Source organism: Syngnathus leptorhynchus, chromosome 2 (assembly GCF_054491065.1).
Source record: "Syngnathus leptorhynchus isolate UIUO chromosome 2, UIUO_Slep, whole genome shotgun sequence".
Lineage (NCBI taxonomy): Eukaryota > Metazoa > Chordata > Actinopteri > Syngnathiformes > Syngnathidae > Syngnathus > Syngnathus leptorhynchus.
In genome coordinates this window covers 15,387,758-15,410,206 of record NC_141196.1, presented here as the reverse complement: position 1 = coordinate 15,410,206, position 22,449 = coordinate 15,387,758, and the positions used below count along the sequence as shown (strand labels likewise).

The window sequence follows — 22,449 nt, the reverse complement described above, 5'->3', positions numbered from 1 at the left end:
AGAAACATTTTCCTGTTTTCTTACTTCTTTGCCTTGCATTTAACTTAAGATCTTGTTTCTTTGTGTGTTAGAGCGTTTGTTGTTTAATTACGTCTTGCACGGCTGCATTTCTTCAATATGGTTCTTTAGTTGGGCTACCATTGATCTTTCTTTAATTGTGTTTTATTTATTCTTGTTACCGTGTCAAGCTCGTGTTGTGGAATCCAACCCGCACCCTCCTAACTGTGAGGCAGACGTGCTACTATTAAAATACAAAATATAATATTAGCTGAGGGCGGCTCAGTGGTGCACTGGTTAGCCCGTCTGCCTCACAGTTATGAGCGTGCGGGTTTGATTCTACCTCCGGCCCTCCCTGTGTGGAGTTTGCATGTTCTCCCCGTGCCTGCGTGGGTTTTCTCAGAGTCCTCCAGTTTCCTCCCACATCCCAAAAACATGCTTGGTAGGCCGATGGATGGATGGATGGATGGATGGCTATTAGCTGAGTCATCAATCACACTTGTAACCCAATATGAATAAGAAGACATATAGAGCCAGCCAAATTATTCTGTTCAGATTACAGACTATTTAGCGAGAAACATTTTGATTGGCCCGATGTCTTGCCCATGTACAGTATAATTAGAAATGTGCCTGAGTATCTTGTTCTGTGGTGGTCCTAATCAAATGTATGTGTGGGAGGGGGAAGGCATGCACCACAGCTCCTAATCAGTAGGTTTTACAGGGGTGCTAATTTTAATGGATGCCGTGGTGAGATAATCAAGTGAATAATTGTACTGTGTCTGAGATGCACCACTGGGGGTGACTGCCAAACTGTATATACACATTTCTTCATTTGTTTCCAAGTTAATCAAACTGTGTTTTTGAATTAGACCAGGAATATACAGCAGATAGAGCTGCCGTCATAATTCTTTCTTTTGTCCGGTATGTAATTTAATTTATTTGTATTTCAAAATTCAGTCATTCATTGTTGCATGTTTTTGTTTTTGTTTTCCCCCCGTGTAGCTAAATAGTGCAATATGGAGTGTAGTCAAAAATATTTTCCAAGCACTACTCAGAGCATTCGAAAACTCAGAGCGTTTCAGATGTACTCTTTGGTTCTTCAGAAAGTCTTGAAAAGGATTGACAGAGCGTGCTCTTCAGGCTTGGGGACACTGTGCATTCAGTGTATCACACAGTCCAGATGGAAACAGTTCGAGCACAAGCTGCCGATTAGTTTGAAACCTAAAACTGCGTTGGGAAATTATTGGGAGGGGAGCGCGGTCTGCTTCTCCAAACGCACACAATCTTAGAGTGGTGATAGAGAATCCAAGAGAATTTCAGAACATATTCATGGTTTATTAGCCAGTGTTGGATTAACAGAAGCATCTTTTTCAAATTGGGTTTTAGAAATCTTCGCCACATGATCGCCAACCGTTGTCGTGATTTTTCTTCTCGCCAAGAAATTTTGAATCAAAATTCCCTTGTGACAAACAAAAATTACTACAACCGTTGTCAAACATCTGGCGTACGTTTTGCAAACAATTGGGACCTTGAACAAACCCTGTTGAATTCTGAGGTGAAAGCAAAATTTGCTTCCTTCGAAAACCCTCACAATTGTTAGCCGCTCAGTGAGAGAGGGATTTCAGCATACCACAAACTTAAAGCAAAGTCCAAAGAGATGATGCTAAATAGACTAAACATTGACCCTTTTCGACAACTGAAAGACACGACACATGACGAAAAACGCAGACATGTTATTGAGACACCTATAAATTGTTTTAAAATCGCAAATTAACATAATAGCTACAGTACAACGCATCACATTTTGCCTCAGTGTGTGTTTGCAGTTTGGGCAAGTACACACTCTGCTGATTTTCAAGGAACACGTGAGATTGGGGACTTTCTGTTAATTTGTTTCTTTTTTTTTAACACTATTAAAGTCAGAAGAATAATTGGACCTTTCTTGTTCATCTTTATTTTGTTTATCTCCAATTTGAAGCTTGGAGTGTCGTTCATGGTTCAGTTGTCCCCACCACCACCACCACCACCACCACCACGTCCCCTTACTATTTTCTTTGTCGTGGATTAAGTGGATTAGGAATCAGAAAGAAAGGGAATGATGGCCGTAGAGGGAAGCAAGCACAAGGGAGATAATGGGGAAAACATGGAGGACAGATAAAAGGCAACAAGAGTGGAAAACGAAGCATGGTCCCTGACATGTACAAGCATGCCCACCCAGTGTGCGTGCTTGCTTGCATGTGTGTGCGTGCGTCCGTGCTTGCGAGAGAGAGAGAGTGAGAGCGAGAGAGAGCAGTCTTTGAATTTGTATTTTCTTTTTTTTACCACTAATTCATGAGAGGCCTTTAATGGAGGCTGCACATCTGTGTAGAATTACAATTGACCTTTATTTGATCAAAATTCCATATTGGTGGGAAGTAGTGGTTTATGTTTAATAAGCCTCATAACTAGCTCAATTTGTCACACACCCACTGGCCACAAAATTAGGTACATCTGCACAGTGAGAAGAGATCAGTAAAATGATGCTAAACTTCAAGATACAATCGAGAATTTAAAAAATTGTCTCAGATTATGTTTCAGTGCTGTTTCACCAGTGCCACCACTGTCGACAAAAATTATATTAATAATCATATCGCTGAATGAAAAGGTCTCGGTGTGTCAATAACAACTTAACTCTTTGCAGCTCCCCGCAACGTGATCCCATCTCCTGATAAAAATAATTTCATCTTGTGAACACTCCTTTCTAATACTGGCAACACTGATAGCAACTTGAGGGTATTTTCATTAATGTTCAGCTTTTTTTCATAGCTCCCCCTCAATGTATTTTTAGATCAGCCTTGCGGATAGTAGATGCTGATGAGGAGGAGAGTAGCGAGCCTGCAGCCATGCAGGGAATGTGTGTAATAAACCGAAATTACTGGTGCACTCGTCAGATGTGTAAACAAAGCTTTGGGCTGTGATTAAATTTCCCCTGTGAAAAGTACACAGGTCCAAAAAAAGAAAAATCTGCCATTTTGTAATTGTGCTTAATATTTGCATGTGAATTTTATATGGGCTACTAAATGAGATGTCTATTATTTGTTGTCTATAACCTTTTATTGTCTCGAGCATCACATCTTATTCTGTAACAATCAGCAGATTTTTGTTTCTATTTTTTTTTTTGCACCCTACATGTCTGTGGAAAATGTGAGGGTCATTACAGAGTGTCTGCTCACCCTTCTGTTGTGACAGAACAGGTGCAAATGAATATGAAACAGACCACCGGAGCTTTTAAGGTGGGCCCCTTTTATGTCCACGCTCATGTTCGAAGCGTCATGGAAGAAGAGTATGCCTGGCTTCTTTGTGTCAATTAGCAATCATGTCAAATCAAATACACAGAAAAAGAGAGACAATATCACTCACAGTATGATGGAACCACAAAATTGCAACACTTAAGAGGCCTTTGGTTTGTGGTTTTAAATTGGACCAGCAAATTATTGCTCTTGTCAAATTCAGCTTTTTTTTCGGCAGTTGAGTAAGGTGAAGAGTCCTTTTTTCTCTACAACATATAGAAACAGTTTCATGCCTTCATTAGATCTTAGATGGATTACTGTAATGCACTTCATTTTGGAGTCAGCCAGCCCTCCCTCAAGCGTCCGTCTCCAGTTGATTAATTCGGTGCTACTCGCTTCCTAACTAGAACTCGTTGGAGGGGATAGATAATGTAAATTTTGGGCTCTCTTCACTAGCTCAAAGTACATTTAAGAGTTCATTATAAGGTTTTATTATTTGCGTCTTAAAATATCTTAAAATGCTCTTGCCCCACCTTACCTGTCTGGGGCTCATCCACTCCTCTGGCACCGGTGCCTCAGGTCAGCGTATCAGATGATGGTACGGAGGACTAAGCGGAGGCTCAGAGGAGATCAAACTTTTTCCATTGCTGGTCCCTCACTTTGGAATGACCTCCCACTAAAAGTTGGGCGAGCCCCCTGTCTGTTCATTTTATCCTCTCTGTTTATCTGAGAACTGTCTATCCGATAACTCGTCTTGAAAGAACATTTGGCTCAGCAGGAGACTCTCCGTTGTTTTAGTGTTTTCTGTTATAATTCTTTTAACAGTCTGCTTTTGTAAGTCTATTTTTCGATATATGTACAGCACTTTGTATGAAGCAATGGTTGGTTTTAAAAGTCCCCAATGAATAAAGTTGAATTGAGGTTTCCAGTTGCCACTGTGTGAATGGTTGTTAACTATCCTGTATGTGCCCTGTGGCTGACTGGGACCAGTGCGTGGTATACCCCAGGGGTGTCCAAACAGGGGCCGCTATCTTGCCTGTTTTGCCCCTCTCCCCACTGCAACACACATGATTCAAATAATCAGGATCGTTATCAAGCTTCTTCACAGCTCGCTCTGGTTTGCAATGCCTGAAATTGATCAGGATTGTTATCATTCATATTCAGAGGTTGCTCTGATTTGCAATGCCTAAAATGCATGGACGACTCTGGGGTCGGGACCATTACTGAAGAAAGAATGCTGGGAAATAATTTATGCATATATTTTTGAAGAGCAAATAAAACACTCTGTGGGGCTACACCGATTTCTGACAGGTCTATCCCTGCTGAAAAACGAGCCATGGCTCTCTTTCTCGTTCTCTCTTTGGTTCTGTCAGATTTGTTTTTCAGCAGTTTTTTTTTGTAAACTAGAATAGAAATTCCATAATCACTGGACACAAAACCTTCCAGAATTCAGACTTCAGACTTCCTACACCCTCTTATCATTGCAGCGAGAGGCATTCCCCTCCTCCTCCACGAATAGCTCTCTCAGCATCCTCTTATTACTTTGGAGAGAGAGCAATGGAGAGAGCAAGATTTATGTCTACTTTGTGACTTTACTGTTGCACATCCCTGTCAGGTGACACGCCCCCAATACACACGCGCTGACTGTGCTCTCCCCTGACACAGACATGCAGAAAAGGGCGAAGACAAGAGCAGTCGACCTGCTCTCCTCATTCTAACCTCTGCGGAGCACTAATCGCATCCACGTCCCCGTAGTTGTGCTGCTGTCACTGGAGGAGCTTGGAGAGAGGCAAGATTGGCGTGTCCTTCCTTCGCGCTCCGTATTTTGCGCGCATAAGCGCATGCTGACTTGTTGTGATGCACGCTACGACGCACAAGAAGCAATGCGCGCGATCGCTCACCAAAGGAGCCTCAAGTCGGTTCAAGATCACTAATACAATTTTTAGTAACTGCGATTTCTACATACTGATCGGATTCTTTGGTGGATAATTGTTGCTCCTGAAACCGGATCAAAGTCCAGTTTGGTAGGTGTTTCTGCGTTTTTTTCCCTTTTAATCCGACCCAGATACAAATGGACTGTGCAGGGCGCAGCGTGCAAGCAGTCGCACAGCTGCTTCTTCTCAACGCGTCCTCGGCGTGGATTGTCGGCACCCTACAGAAAATCGACAGGAATGCTGAGCCCGCATTTGTCTTATCCAGTATCACCTGTGACACTCCCAGCAGTGCGCAACCACGTAAGTCTTTCGCGTGACTATTATTTTCGTTGTCATTTAGGTTTTGGTAAGGTAACATTTCATGAAGACGCATAAAAATCTAGGGCAAGGTCCTACTGAAGCAAACCAAACATTTGATTTCAGAGCCATGTGTGAACATTTTTGTACATAATGGTCATGAAGTTAACAATGACCTTGAAAAACACTTTGTGTTGTTTTGTTTTATTTTATTGTATGATACTTTTGAAATTGCCTTTTTTTTAGCATTGGTTTAAAGAAAATATATATATATCATACAACTTCAAAATGATGGGTTTAAAACAACCCAATTTGGGTTAAACGTTGGACCGATTCAGGATGTTGGGTCAATTTGACCCGAGTTCCTGGGTTGTTTTGCCCAAAACAACTTTTTTGGAAAACAACTCAAAGTTGGGCCAAATTCACCCAACCTCCTGGGTCAGTCCAATTTTTAATCCCACAGTTTTAAAGGTGTGTTGTGTTTTGCCCAAAACAACCAATTTTTTTGTACAAAACATCCCAACTTGTTTTTTTTCTTTGCAAAACAACCCAAAGTTAGGTCAAATTGACCCAATTTCCTGGGTCAGTCCAATTTTTAACCCAGCAGCTTTAAGTGTACTGCAGAACCACTTGAGTGCTCCCTGTCAATCAGGGTTCAAAGTTAATGATGACTAAAAAACAAGAAAACAATAGCAACAAATTGGGCGCTAGAATGGGCTTGGGAGGTATCAGAAATCTGTGTTGCTCAATTAAGCCTGTGCATCATTATTTATTTATTTATTTATTTATTTTGCATCTTGTAGTAGTTATTAGCTTATCTGCCTCACAGTTATGAGGTATTGGCTTTGACTCTTGTTTTGATTTTGCATGTCCTCCTAGTGCTTGAGTGGGCTTTGTCGGGGTATACCTAACCTGGCAATCCATATGCACTAAGAAAATGGGTTTAAAGACCAAGCCCTTCACGCAATTCAAAACAAACCAGCCAATCAAATTTGTTTATTAGCTGTGACATATCCTTCATGTGCAATGTCAATCTTGGAAATGTGCTTGATCAGATGACCAACCAGACTTAATCGCAGCGATAAATTGGAATTTCCAAGCTAGGATATACAGATTTCCTCACACGTTCCAAAAAACATGAATATTAGGTTCATTGAAGACTCTAAATTAGATATTATTTAGATGGTGCTAGGCCTACACCTAGTGGTATGCGAGCTCCCTCTAGTGGTATACAAAGAATCACTTAATTAAATGTTGAAACTGTGCGTAATACAGTATCGCTTTCTAAATCAAGTCACTGTTTTATTTACATTCGTTCACTTTTAGAAATGTTTAATTGGCATATGTTGAATACATTTAATTGAATCATTATTTAAGTTCAGCTTTTATTTTTACTCTCTTGAATTGTGGTGCACAATGTTGCAGTGGCTTACATTAATGTTAAATAGACTTGCTAGGAATAAAACCTTCCTTGTGTTTGATGAACACTTAGACCTAATACACTAATGTATTTTCATGTTGGCCATGAGGATGGTACTTGGAGAGCTAGGTAGTATTTTTAGGTGGTTCTTGGTGTAAAAGGTCTTTGTCAACCACTGCTCTAAATGATCCATGATTGTGAATGTGAGCGTAAATCGTTCTTTATTTGGACTGCCCTTCTATTAGCAAGTGGTCATACAAAGTGTAGCAATCCTCTCAGTTGGCTTTGGATCAGATTTAAATGAGCCGTGGCCTAATGAACACAAGCATTATAGACAGTTGAGTAGATGGACGATTATAGTAGTTATAGTGAATTATAAAATGGGTTGGCTTTAATAACCAAGTATTGTACTTTTTAAAATATTAAACATATCATAACCGTGAGCAAGATTAGAATATTTCCTCACTTCATTAATCCCTTGAGGTTCTGACCAAAGCCACACCTTACATTTACATGTAAGAGCACAATCCTCAAACACAGCCAATAATGATGGCATGCAATTTTGAGAGAGTATAGTCTTGATAGGGTTAGGCGTAAAGGGTTTAGGGTTAGGCCTTTTGACAAACATTTGCGACCTTGAACGAACCATTTGCTGCCTTCAAAAATATTTGCAAATTTTCACCCCTCAGTAAGATTAGGCCTTAAAATTGTTGCCAAACGTCTGGCGGACATCTTTGTGACTGTGAACTTGAACGAACCTTGAAGAAAAAATAACATTTACTTACAATCGCCAACAGTAGCAAAACTTTGCCGCTCAGTTGGATATAGGCTTAAATGTATGTGGGTGAAAGTCAAATGCTTTTGTGATGTACAATGATAAAACTTGGGAGTAAAAATTTAAAAGGTGATAAAACTTAGGTGTCTACAAGAAATGTTACTAATTCTGCATCTGTGACTCCTCTCGGGTCTCTGCTTCTGTATGTCTCATGCCCAGTTGTTTGGAAAGAAGGGATTTACTTTTTTGAAAAAACATTGCACAATATGTTTGCTCAAGTTAACAAATGAGTCTCATTGGTCATTTTATGCTTTCACTCTATGCTTTAACAAGTCTTGACCTGGCAGTTTCAAAAAGTTCCAATAACTAGACCAAAACGCATCCTTAAACTTTACTCAGAATTTCTAAAAAGCACTGTGTGTTGTTTCCTCTCACCCCCAGTCAGCTGGTGAGGCCACATAGGTCATGCTGAGACAGGTCCTCCTCAACTCCACCAATACGCCACACCTTGACCTGCTGCTCATGGCCCAGTCTTCGACAAGCACCGCCACCTCTGTAAACGTATCTCATGGGGGCTTGGTGAGCGTGGCCGCCCTACTGAGACCAACTGCGAGCCGCGGGGGAGGAGGAGGAGGAGGGCTTCGAGATGGCGAGCTCCACAAACCGGACCTGCTCACCTACATAGTCATGTGCCTCCTGTTGTTTCTGCTGGTGCTGATCATTGTGTTCTTCATTAACTGTCAGCTGCGGAACTCGTTCTTCGCCTCTATGCCGTACGACAGGTCATTGAGAGAGGCCCGGACATCGTACAAGTAGCCCGGAAGGGTGAGAACTTGGATCTGTATTGGACCATGGACTCCCTCTTCGTTTCATTTCACGCGGACTGTGTGGAGAGAAATCCAAAATATCAGCACACACAAGCTCGGCGAGGGTAATTTTAAGTCAAAAGATGCAATGGTTCTCTCTTTCTGTCATTGAGCAGACGTTGGTATGTAATGTTTGAAGAGTGGGCCCACTGTGGGAGTAAACCCAATTATCGATATAATCTCGAATTTCTGACTGGGTAATGTTGCGTCTCTGAAAGCTGAAAAGCGCTCATTTGTTTGCAACTTTGCTTTTATCATTTTCTTTTGACACATTTGCCTGCTTTATTCAAGTCTTCTGAGAAGTCAGAAATAACAACATTGTGGGCGACCTTGATGAGCTAGTATTTGCTTTGTTTGTGAATCCACAAATGAAACTGAGTATTTTTGCGAGCCTTGATTGTATTTCATACAGAGGTCAGCACATATGTAGATAATTGTGATATACACTGGTTTTCATGCAAAGCCAATTGGGTTAACAGTGAAATTTTATATAATCAATTATATTAATATTATATTATTAATCATAATTTCAGTATTTCAGTTGTGGGTGATGTCAAATTAGTTCATTTCGATGAATTCAGGGTACAGTTAACCTCCCCTAATTTGTGAATTTGTAGTTTAAGAAAATTTCCGACTTGCCAGATTTCTAAAATTCAGCATTAATAGTGTTTTAGCATTGCCTTGAACATTCTGTTTAGCAGTATAGAAATGTCTGTCTTGTGCAGTGTTGCGACATTTTGCCATCTTTCTGTCGATTGTACAATAGTGATGAAATGGCAGACTGCAAAACTACACCAACTAGACCTAAAGATTTTGAAAACCTCTTAGCAGTAAAGTCTTTGTGTCGTCTGATGAATGAATGCCAATGTTTTTGTTAGAGAGGTCACTGCTGTGATTTAATACAGCCTCATAGGGCATCTTCTGAAAGCCATCTGGCTGCCGGCTGTACCATTTTTCACTTTTAATTAACCTTTTCCCAATTCGTAGTGTCAATGTCCTGAGGAAGTAAGGCTTTGAGGCTGAAGTACAGTTGTACAAGACAACTTGTGTGCAATAAACCAAACTGCAGCGCTGTCAGCTTCATTGCCACAAGTCATGCTCAAATCCTCTTCAGACTTGTTGTTGGATACATCTTTCACATACCACGCCGGATAAACGTGTCTATCGGCATAATCCGGCGCAGACTGGTGTGTGTGTGTGTGTGTGTGTGTGTGTGTGTGTGTGTGTTTCAGAGGTAAGGCACATTTGTATTTGACTCTGGGGCTTACAGAAAAACAAGAATAATGGGCTTGCTGGCTTTCAACATGTATCCATTGTGCATTATCTTAAAGCATTTCACCAAAGTGGAATTAAACATGCTGGTTATTGTTTGTGGTGTAGAACTAAAACATTTACTGGACTTTATTTGAAAAGTACAACAAAACACAATGCAGCATATGTGACCTCATCTGAGAGCTGGATTTAAAATGACCACCAAACATGATTGGTTTGGAAAACCAGTCAGATAAAACATCTCAGTGCACCCACAGTACCACACAAACTAAAACAACCAATTCACTATGTAAATAAACAACATATTGGGCCTATTACTTCTAGCTCCAATTATATTTCACAGTTAGGGTGCCACAAACAATTTTAAAACATCTTAATCGTAAAAATGAGACAAACCCCACGTATATTGAAATCAATTGTGCTAGTAGTGCCAGGAGGCAGGCTGTTAGCATATCTGGTAACTACATTGCTGTGGTAAACTCTTCTTGTTATTCTCAATGTGGTGAATTTAGTGTGAGACTTTATACAAACGTTCAACCTAATGAAGACATGTTTGTGACCGATTGTGAACTTGAACATTTGTGAGCAGTTGCTCTTTTATTTTGTTGGCCTAATTAGAATCGTTGCCTACGTCATATATGAACCTTCAAATCGCTTCTTAATTGGATCGCAATACTGTTTCGTGTTACAATCACAGAGTCTGTGGCTCGGACAAACTATGTGTTGACCCAGACAACAAATGACAAACTGCGCCATCGTAAATAATGAAAAGTAACATTTATGATTGGTGGGCTTGACCATTTTGCCAACAGATCAGGAGAAAAAAAAATAAGTCAGGATGAGTTGAGTAGATAACCAAGAATTGGGCTTTTGCTGTCCTCGACGATGACAGAGCGGAAATTACCCCATTGGCGGTATATCTGGACTGGCCTTGACAGGCTGTGCAGTCTACTATTTAACCACCTGGTGGAGGCTCAGGTCTTTTTGTTGATTGCCTTGTGTGCAAATAGACTTACTGGATAAAACATGCACACATTCATTTTAGGTGCCAATGTAATAGTTAGGATTTGCATTGACCTATACACACTTGCAATTTCAAGACAGCCTAAAGATAAAAAAAAAAAAAATCTCACTTTTATTTGACACTGTCAGACTCAGAAAGACCCCTTTAATATTTTGCCGTGGATGCGGTTTACATAATAAGAGCTGTTTGTATCCTGGTTACATCATTTATCAAAATGACGCTAAGAGACGAGTATGATGTCCGTCTATACTATTTCAAACAATATTAGATACTGCTACCCCATGAAAACTGAGTCCTATAATATTTGGAAATGTTAGTTGATATGATGGACGGTACATCGATCACCTAGAAACGGAATTCCCACTACATCGGATAGAAAGAGCGATAGAACCACAGCGGCAAAAATAGAAACTATGCATGGTCATATCTGTAAAAGAAAACCCCCCAAAACTTTTTCTCGAGATTAGTTTAGTCCAACTAAATGTAGTCGCAGTTGCTAAAGAAAAGCGCAAGATGCACTTTATACTGATACCTTCATATTACAGGAGCACTTTTCAACAACAAATAATAAATGTGCACACAGTTGTGGAATACGGAATATGGAAGAGGATTTAATTGATCAAAAGATACATTTTTGATAGGTTTGTTGCAAATCAATGCTAATTTCAGACCGTCCAAGTGAAATTGGATATTCGACACGCCACAACACATTAGAGTGCTGCACGGAGCAGTTGTGCTGAAGCATTTCTGGTTAAATGATAACTTATTTGGTATTTATTTAACCAATATTCAATGGGAACGTCAACTGCAGGGTTTCTTGAAAGAAGTCGTCCAGGGGGCGTGGTTTTAGCGTTTTGAATTTTGCAAAAGTTGACACTTAAAAGTTGCCAAAATGATTGCTGGTGGCTTTGAGGAGCCAATCATTTCTCTGTATGTGGTCTGAAAAGTTGCAAGATACAATCAAGAGTTCGAGTTCAAGCAGCACAACCAGGAAGCAGTTCAGGTGAAGTTTTCTGACGTTGCCTCCGCCCCCCCAAACGCTTCAGGCGGACTGTCAGACGAAAACTTCAGGAAGACAACTGGCTCGGTATTCAAGTCATCTCTTTACAGCTGTCATGCAGGAATTGAAAAATTGATTAGAACCGGTACAGGCATGGAAAATCAAGTGGACGCTTCGGTAGTGCCAGGGCAACACTGACGAGGCACTCCCATTGCCAATTTATGGACTTTTCAGTCGGTTATTACACCTAGTATAGCCGGCAAAAGTAGCCTAGCTCACGCTAACGCTAGCAGTGTTCGCTCCGAACTTTGGTAAACTTAACTCATCTCCTAACAAACTTGTGTTTACGTTACACTCTGTTGCAGGTGAGGCGACTGAAGCCGTGTCCTGTGTGTATATATATATATATATTTTGAATATGTTGGAATGCTTCTTCTGTGCAGTTCCCGACGACGATCTGCAGTACTTTGAATTTCCCTCCTTCTGGAAGACAGGCAGGCAGGCGGCTTAGCAAGGAGTTCGTTCGGTGATTTTGGCTCGGGACCAGATCATTAGCAACTCTGTGCTAATTGTGGCTAGTTAGCCTGGCCACCAACCCAGGCCCAACAAGATTATTATCATTATTATGACTTGGCCTCTATTGTCTAGGTAGTTCGCCAGATCGGTCGTTTGCTTTGAGTGAGTGTCTACACGCTGAGACTATTTTGACTCCCAGTTGAAGGAAAAGGATTAACTTCACAACTATGGATCCATCCACGGGATACGCCGCCTCTGCTCCTGGTCCCAAGAAAGACAAGAAGTCAAAGAAGAGCTACGAGGATGGAGATGGCAAAAAGAAATTTGTGAGTATTCAATTAGCGTTATTTGCTGGCAAAATACATTTGGTCACGTCGCTTGTTGTTTTAAATAAGTGTTTTTAAGTGAGACTACAAAGCCACCAAGCTGCTGCTTTGAACGTTAACACCAGCTCTGTTTGTACATATTATTATATTTATCATATACAAGAGGAAGTTTCAAAATAAAAGAAAGTACCTCCCCCGTTCGAACTTTGCACCTAGAGATCCTGTACTTTATGAATGTCAGTTTTTGTAAGTTTTGTTTGGAGATCTGTGTGTGTGTGTCAAAAGATACAAATTCATTATTATAAAACTTGAAATAGTTTTATCATGTTTAATCACTCATTAATCAATGTTACATAGAGTGTGAAATGAACTTGTATTGGCAAGGTTAACTCATTTGACTTTTCTTCATTACCTCGTGTGGAGTGAGCATGCATGTGAGTCACTTGAGGTGTCAACATAGAAGCACTGGTGCCTTTCACCAGGCAAGGCTCACTTGTGTTGTAGCTCCCAAGTCATGTCTCGCAACAGGTGGAAAGTGATAGCATGCACACACTGACAATCAGTAACCATAGAGAGGGGACACATGATCGCAAAGTAAACAGTCGTACCAAATATGCATTTTGGACTGAATACTGTTTTTCATAACACCACTCATCCTGCCCAAGAGTCACCTTTTATTGTGTCTTTGGTAAATGCTCCATTGCAGGCAGTGAATTTTTTTTACTCTGTGTTTCCATTACAAAATAAGAAGGCAAAGCTACAGACATCACAGAATGTTTCAGGAATGCCAACTTTTTTGATAGAAGTACGAGTAAACATGAGTCATAGACAAAAATCTGTTGTGCCCAGAGCTAACACTGTGTACACCAGTCTGTGTTTGCATGACTATGGTGCCCTCCACAGACTTGAGTTATGTCCTTGATGCTGACACACTGATGTTTGAATCTGCTCTGCTAGAATTTTTATTATGCAGCATGCACGCTCGCATACAACCGCACACACACACACACACACACACACACACGCTTGCGCACGCACGCACACACACATTGCACATTGTCTTACTTGATGAAAAATTGTAACATTCATAAATGTTATACAAGTGTAAGAACAAGTTAATCGATGTATAATACAACTTTAACAACACTACATTGCATCATCACACTTTTAACTGATATGTGGCAATCATATATATTTCATCAGCACCCTACCACTATGTTGCAATAAGTTTACTTTAGATAACTTTAAAAGAAAAGACAAAAAATGCAACAAAACCATGGCAAAATCTGAAAGCGTCACTGTAAGTAGTGAAATATTAGCTGACAAGTGATCATCTTCAAAACAAAACAAGGATACTATTTACAATTTTTATAACGTACATGGTATATTTGCAAACACTTTAGAAGAATTGAGCACGCAACATATAACATTCCATATATTACTGATATTTCGGTTTATTTCCATGACTTTACAATGTCTTAGGGTACCAAAGAATATGTTTATTATTCAAGTTTTTGGGAGTTTAAAATCTCATTGAATATTTACATTTGTGATCACAACCACTAGACTGACAGATGCAAGCCTAGTTATATGGTTTGGGTTTTTAACATACGTCATTAGATGGACCATTGATTGTAATTCAGTAAAATAGAAAGATCTCATCATAGCTGATATTTGTGCGCTTTTTAAAGATTTCACAAGATTTCACGTTCTGCCTTCTGTGTGCAGTCCGCCCGCAGTGCCCGCACTGTCGAGCACTTGCTACACTCTATATTTGCCATGTCTTGGCCATTGTGTGCTGGAGCATCGAGTACTGTACAAAGTGTGATACTACCGGGCAAAGCAACCAACAAGTTTCTATATGAAACGTGCATTCAAAAGTACTTCTCAATATGCCCGTGTTGTTTTTTTGTCTAACATGGAGCATGTGGTTCAACTCAACAATGAGTGCACCCTCTTGTCAAGCATAAAATCTTGCCAGAATGTGCCTTTGTGCAACAGTGCATCCATTTCCTGAGGGAACCACCTCAGCAAAAGCCCAATTTAACATAATGACTCAACAAGTTTCAGTGAGGAGGCCTAGATCAAATGTAGATACTGTACATATAAGGCTGAACACTTGCAGGAAATGATTGATTATTAATATTTTCGACAGATTTATGAGTTTCTTCAAACCAAGCTCAAGTACAACATGTACAGTAACACATTTACGTTACAATTGAAACATTACTCTAATACTGCTAATCATACTAAAAAGGCTATGTGAGGGAGGCGGTACTTTTTCAAGGTTTTGAAAATAGTTTGATAAAGCAACTGTGCTTCAGTTTGCGTGTCAAGATTGCTTTTTGCTCCTCATTAAAACACATTGACTATTAAAACTTAGATCACAGAGTTAAAAAAAAAAAATTCATCAAGATCGGAGTCTCCGCTAGGCTGGACACGTTAATGTGGTGCAATGTGCTTACATCACCGACGCTGGGATGTCAGAGGTCGGTGCTACTTAAACCACACTGGCTATCAATGAGCGTCAGCTAGCTAGATAGTCAGCTCGACAGATAGTCAGCTCGACACCTGGAGTTGTGGTGAAGAATAAGCTACACCTCTGACTGTATGACTGCTGACACTTCTGAAGTATTCTCATGAAGGAATAACAAGACTAACTATGTTTACATTCAGTCAATATTCAAATTAAGGTCAGAAGAAGATGGATAGATTTTGGAAAATTAGCAAGGGTGCCCAAACATTTTGGACCAAAATGATGCTCTACTAACATCTTAACACTATAAGTAGTATCTTTTAACATACTAATTGTAGAATTTCTGCTCCCTCGTCTGACTTTATTACTTGCAGAATAGGGTGCATAATATGCATCATCATTAGTGTGACTTATTAGGGTGCTGAGGTTGCAGCAGCATCTAAGGGTGGAATAGATCAATATTGAATGGCCTTTATTGTTTTAATTAGGGCTTCTTTCTTCCTGCATTATATTTCAACAAAGGTGAAAAAGCTGGAGAAAGGGCATTTGCTCTGTTCTGGCCATGTCTACCTTATCTATGTCGTCTTATCTTTAGATGTAAATGTTACACTGAACAAAAGAAGAAAAGTGGTTAGGTGCCAGACTCAAAATGAAAAGTAGTAAAGAAGCTCATTATTTGTCCTTGCATTTTAATGTTATTTCATTTGTTAAGATTCTAGTTATGAGTTTTGGGAGATGTTTGTTTATATTTTGAAGTTATTTAATGTGATTTCTATCAAATTATAAACAGGGATCACGGTCCTCACAGGACACTCAGACTTGATTTGGAATTCATGAAAAGCCACTGTAGTGAAAATTGGATGATCCGCCTTTTGTTTTCAACTGAAAGTCGACAACAAAGCTGTGACAAAACGAACCAAAACCCCTGTGGTGATTTCACTTGTGCTGCACTTCAAATATTGCAAAATATATTCATAGTTCCCTTCCACCTTGAGGATTTTTTTGTGCTCTAGGGTTGGAAGTTATTGCGGTAATACTAGTGTTCTGCCTTGTCTAAAAATAGCATTGATGTCATTTTCAATTCCACGAGAAAAAAACCAAACAGAAAAATAAACTCCAGCCCATGATGACCTAATAATATGAATTCATATTTTTTATCCCACGTTAAATGTGTAAGTGTGTTTTCAACTTAAAGCTGGGAGATAATTCAATATCAATATGAGTCACGTTGGACACGTGATCGATGTCCGTAAAAAATGCATTTAACATAATGTTTGATATAAAAATGAAAATTCAACCACAAGCCCTGACTGCAGCATTATGTTTTGTAGTCAGCGCGAAGCTGCCTCCAAACATGAAGCAGCTTAACCAACAACAAAAATGCAACAGCTTTTTTTTAAAAAAAGTGGCTTTCATTCTCTCATTCCAACTCTTATTGTTCTTTTAATAAACGTAATGTAACATTGTAACATACTATCTGCGTGTATCTACTGTGTAAATCTCACACAGTGGTTCCATCCTCATAGTGAGGAATGTTTAATATTCTGTGCTTATGAATGTTAGCAGAGGCCTGTTTGGATTTCTTTAGTGCTTGTTCTGACTGGATGTGAGAGCAGTGTTGTGTAATGACGGTGCTGTTGACCAGTTTGTTTGAGGTATGCGCTCCAAGGAATGCAGAGTCACGATACAAGTATCTTTACTTTGTATCTGCTTTACCTGGTTTATTCTTTCGATCACTTACGTAATCTCCTCAAGTAAATATAGTTTAAAGTTGCTGCTTGATGTTTGTCTCTTTGAATGCTTAACGTTGAGAAAATCCACCACCAAACATTTAGTCATTTTCGCACCCACACTTCTAAACAAAATACAGTAGAATTGTTTTCATAAATATCTGAATTAGTTCTTTTTAGCCATTTTAAATGTGTTTTCATTTTGCCAGCATGCGTTTACTGTAAATTTGCTGACAAAACATGTTCAGACTGCATAGTTATATATTCAAATGATTGTGTTTATATTTACTTTTGAAAACCAACACACTTGCGTCAGAATTGTTTGAAACTGAATCTGCATGTTGTGGAGAAGTGTTAAGGACCGTTGGCACAGTAAACAAACAATATTTGTAATATACGTACTTTCTAAAATGTCGCATGGCCACAATAAAACAGTCAGAATTCAACTGAGCATGTCTTTGTTATTCAAAAAAAAACATTACACCCATGCAAAGTGTAGCGAATGTTCTCTTATTTAGGGACCTATTAAACCCACAACTTGTTAATGCCGTCGGTGTTGAGACTACTTGTGTGCATTGTGCACACAAGATTACACAGGCGCATGCGATATGACTGCGTTTTGGAAGGCTGTGTCAGGAAGTTGTGCAAAAATAGCAAACAGGATACATTCTTATTCTTCCCCATTATTGAATACTCTTATCGCTCTCCACTTACCCGTCCCTTGTGCAAGGAGGTACTAGCAGACAGCTAATAAATATGCTTACACTCGTTCTCTAAACTCTGGGGGTCAGAATACTTGATGTTATGAACGGATTATGTTAAAAACGTAGTGGATAGTTTTAGTACTTTACCTAGCACAGGTTTGGAACTTTGAGGATCATGCTCCTTAACAGGATTACTTTAATTGAAACATTTTTTTTTTTAAATGCAAAACGCAGTTATGCTTTCTTTGTGACACACAGCACAAGTCCAATACTATCTAACTGAATAAGATTTTAAAATTGCGATAAGAACACTTCAACATGTTTCACTGCACAAAACTAATTTTGTAAAGCCAGGCTTTTCAAACTTGTATAAGAATAAGGCTTTTAAAAGTTTACTTTTTTACTATTAAAAGAATTTGAACAGTGAGGAAAAAATCTCCCAGTGCATTTCAATTCAGGGGATATGGGCCGGTTCGCTCCCTACCGGGGGTCAACTCTCAACTCTGCACGATCATCACCATCTGTGTACAACTGAACGAAAGAAAATCAGCCAATTTACCGATTATATTTGCCAACGTTAGAAGGGCTCTAATCAGTCAGGCCCTAATTACCTGTTGATCATTTGTTAATTCCGACCACTGCGACTAGTGATCCAAGCCTTTTGATGTTTTCTACCCTGTTCATCGTGAACCACCAAATGGGGCATGGCTTGGCTATCAAAAATACCTTTTGCTTTCTTGATATGTGCAACAAAATTACTAAAGACTTAATTTATTGCACACAATTATGTATGGTGCATAAGCACTCAGCTGGATCGACTGAGCCTTACTGATATGCGTTTGTTGTGTAAACAGGGGAGGTTTTAGGTAATTTTCAGTCTCCCTTTGTCGGATTACTGCTAATCTGACACTGTTGTTTGTAACAACACTAAGACTGTCTACCACACTCAACCCATTTTAGCCCATTTATATTTGAAGGGAGGGAAACTAGTTTCAGTTAACATAATTTTCCTTTCTCAGCTCCATGTCTGCATTAGTGTTTTTGATTGCCACTGAGGAAAAATCTAATAAACGCATAGACAAACAAATAACTGTTTGATTATAAATCTTTATAATCTGGGCTGTGCAATTTGTTGCTGAGAGTGTGGTGCTGTGTGTTGACGGTATGTCATATACAGGGACTGAAGTTGTTTAGGACAACTTCAGTTTTCCTCAAGCTTGTGTTGAATTGCTAGGCAAAGCGTATTTTATTCTGACTGAATCACAGAGTCTGTTGTCACACAGCCAGTGAGCCGAATGATTTCCACTAAAGTGTCATTTCGACAAAATCCAATAAAGTCTGCAAACGTTTGCTCTATTGGGTGTTTGTTTTGATATATTATTATTTCTTATGTTATTCTGGTAATTTTACTAATTTACATTTTATTTCATAACTATGAGCTTATCTCTTTAACTATTAATGCTTTTAATTGTTATATTTTTAATTATGCGAAGCACAAGTTTGATGAACTGTGCAATAAAAAGATGCCTTACCCTCCCTGATGTATGGGTTATGAATCAACATTTGTAAAGAGAGGCACATTAAAAAATGTTTAACACAAAATAGAAGTGTGTCATTTCCTGCTGTAGGGTTTGTTGAGGTGTGGCTGCGTCAAACAGTTTCCCTTTGCGTGATGTAATTCAGCTCACAGTGTTGCCATGGGAACATGGTAAGCAAACGCAACCCACATGGTTAGCTTGATGGCAGAGTGAATCACCACCAGTCCAACACCAGCTTTTTTTCAACCACAATGTTATTCTCAGCTTCCATCTCTGTCTAGTCACGCCTTCAGAACCAGCTGGCAATCTTGTGTTTCTTAAAACTTCTCGTTTTTATTTTAATTCTTTGCACTTGACTACATTGCACTGACTTAAAGGTCATAGATATAATGCCCTCCATAATCATTGGCACACCGGGTAAGATGTGTTAAAAGGCTTAAAATTAAATTGTCATTTGGTTTCATTTTGTTTGCAGAAGCATTCTCGAATACTGAACATTATACATCTAAGTGGTTCAGCAGACAGAACCAAGCTCCTCCCATGGTCTGCTCAGTCCCCAGACGTAATCCCATTGAAAGTCTGTCAAGTGAGCTAAAGAAGCAATTGCAGAAGAGAGGACCCAGGTCACTAGATGATTTTAACATATGTTCAAAAATCCCTCTTTCTATATGCTCCCATTTCGTCAAACAATAGGAGATTAGGTGCTGTTTTGTTGGCAAAAGGTTTTTACAAAGTATTAACATCAGGGGTGCCAATAATTGTGGCATACATGAATTGATGTAAAATCATTATTTCTCTATGAAAGATTCCCCCCACCCCAACTGAATAGATACACTTGAAGTAAAGGTTGAAATTTCCTCTTAAATTATAGTCCGATAGCATTTATAAAAAATAAAAAAAAATAAAAAAAAAACTCCCTGAATTTATTAGAAGCTTTAGAACCTTTCTTAACCAGGTGTGTCAAAAATAATGAAGAGCAATGTATTTCCAATGGTATTTCTCTGGCCATTGGAAATTAGTTTTATTTATTTTTTTTGAGTAATTTTTCCTCATTTTGTGTGTGATTTCCAAACTAACACAAAACGGATCGTAGTTGCCATTAATTTTACGTTATTTTAAGGACAAATGCTTTATTGGGATAAATAGATTTCTATTTTGTCACACACACGCACACATGCACACACACTTTTGTCCATATCGAACACTTCTAAAAGATAATATACATATATTTTGGTCATGTGGTTTCCAAAGTCAAGCAGTGCTGGTCTACATTTGTATGTAAATTTTTTGAGTACATTTCCACAATTAAATTTACTAATCAATTCAAATTGGGGACATTTGAGGTAAATGTCTGCCTTGAGGGAAACGTTTGTGACGTCAATGAGGTGCCGTTCAGATGAACATTTGTATGTGTAGCCTGACACCTTGTGGACATGATCGGTCATTACGCACACACAAAATGGCCCTAATATTAATTACCATTAAGACGTTTGGAGATCACTCTTATGTGCATAATTGCCATTTTTAAGATTCTTTACTGTGATTTCAATGTATTACTTTCTATTTCTGTTTTCATTAGAATTTAACAATAGTGTAACCCTGTCACAAAGCCTCCACCCTTCAATCACCAAATGACTTAAGATATGAGTGTTTTCTGTTTTCTTTCCTCGACAACAATGAATTCTGTCTAATTGAATTTTTCCTCCTTCTCTCGCTCAATATGCCTCCCTTGTTGTCATGGTTTCCTTCTGACATCTGTTTTATCTTTCTTATCTCTTTTTATGGCGATTTCCTCCCTTTTGCCCCATTCCTCGTCCTTAGAAACTGAAACGCCTGATTCCAGATGAGGTAGGTTTTCTAACTCCCTGGCACCAACACCAGTGTGCTTGCGTCATTCATCTTGTCGTCTGTGAATAAACAAACTCATCTTGCCACTGTTTGTTTGCCACAATCTAATCCACAATGTATTAACACACGTGTTCGTCAACATACCTGTTGTCGAGTGTGCTCATTTTGGGTGTGCATGCTTTTGAACGTGCACTTTAACTACTGGCAAGTTGATCCAACTAATTTCCCAGCAGTCAACAATGCATACACTGTGTGTACGCAAGGGAAATTAGCACTTGTGTTTGTTAACAATTGCTCTGCTTTTGCATGTTCCATCAACATATTGATTTTATTTTGCAGTTTGTCGTGGTCAATGTTATAATCCCTAATCAATTTACTGAAGTTATTGAAATAAGATGCACAAAACATCCCAAAAACTATTTTAACAAACCATTTTTATTTTTTTAAAAGTTATATTAACTGACAAAGTCAGTTGTGACATCATAAAACCACAAGTTGATTAGGGATTGATGGATGGCAGCTTTTCATTCCCAACTCCCCAATGTAACTTGTGCTGTGTTGCCTGCCAATGTAGTTGGAACGCTTCACCAGCATGAGGATGAAGAAGGACAAGGAGAAGCTGAGCCATGTACCAGGTCAGCGTCATTCTGCAGCTGCCAACTATGAAATCCACGCTCCGAGCGTCATGCTGCACGACCACACGGATGAATATGTCCTGGAACTTTTTGAACAGATGCTGGTGAGAAAGCGTGCCTCAATGATGTGTACAAAAGCAGCATATGATGTCATGAACTCTAGTTTGGTTTATCGTTTGTGTCTACTGTCTTTTAATGTCTTTTGTGCTAAAATGTGACACCACAGTGTCATGTGATTGATTGATCAATCTTGTTCATGTTGTTTAGGTGGATATGAACCTGAATGAGGAGAAGCAGCAGCCTCTCAGGGAAAAAAGCATTGCAATTAAACGTGAAATGGTCTCCCAGTACCTCCACACCTCTAAAGCGGTCAGTAAAAAAAAAATAAAAAAAATATATTTCAAGTCAATTAATTGAATCAGCAGCTCTTGATCATTCAAATTCAATACAACTCTCAAAGTTCATCCTTTTCAATATATTCCTTTATTCATGATTTTCACGATTAACTAATTAATTGACTTTGTATCGAAATGTCTATATGCAGTTTCTCTACTCGATAGTATTGAAGCCCAATACAGTAGCTCATATCAGGGTCCCATAAAAGTATGGCTTTTAAAATTGGCCATACCTCATTTTACATTAGTGATTTCTCACTATTATGCAAATGATTATGTTACAGTGAGCACTATTCCTCATTAACAGTAAATAGAGCGCAGTATGTTTATCAGAACAAGAACTGGCTTCCACAACTGCACGTCTCCGGTAGAGTAAACATTGTTGGTTAACTAAATAGACTGCCACTGCTAGTTAGAATAAATTGTC

General features: G+C 39.1%; 2 protein-coding genes across 8 annotated transcripts in view; both read left to right on the top strand.

Annotated features, from left to right (window-relative positions):
- The first annotated feature begins 4,961 nt into the window (after positions 1-4,961).
- smim32 (small integral membrane protein 32) lies at positions 4,962-9,838 on the top strand. Of its 2 annotated transcripts, none has more exons than XM_085905763.1 (2): positions 4,962-5,290; positions 8,134-9,838. In XM_085905763.1, the coding sequence occupies exon 2, from the start codon at positions 8,158-8,160 to the stop codon at positions 8,506-8,508; it is 351 nt and encodes a 116-aa protein (XP_085761889.1). In that variant the 5' UTR covers positions 4,962-5,290; positions 8,134-8,157; the 3' UTR covers positions 8,509-9,838. The 2 variants fall into 2 exon arrangements, with proteins under 2 accessions (XP_085761889.1, XP_085761887.1); XM_085905761.1 differs by lacking the exon at positions 4,962-5,290 and adding an exon at positions 5,341-5,500.
- A 1,846-nt stretch (positions 9,839-11,684) lies between these two features.
- The window catches only part of LOC147061010 (protein diaphanous homolog 1-like), a 37,072-nt gene continuing 26,307 nt past the window's right edge, over positions 11,685-22,449 (top strand). The window contains exons 1-6 of one of the 6 annotated variants that reach the window (XM_085906606.1): positions 11,865-12,219; positions 12,298-12,502; positions 12,570-12,696; positions 20,966-20,992; positions 21,567-21,731; positions 21,895-21,996. In XM_085906606.1, the coding sequence (XP_085762732.1) occupies positions 12,598-12,696; positions 20,966-20,992; positions 21,567-21,731; positions 21,895-21,996 (393 nt within the window). In that variant the 5' untranslated portion in view covers positions 11,865-12,219; positions 12,298-12,502; positions 12,570-12,597. Of the gene's footprint in view, positions 12,220-12,297; positions 12,697-20,965; positions 20,993-21,566; positions 21,732-21,894; positions 21,997-22,449 lie in introns of all 6 variants that reach the window. The other 5 variants (XM_085906608.1, XM_085906607.1, XM_085906610.1 and 2 more) reach the window with 5 other exon arrangements.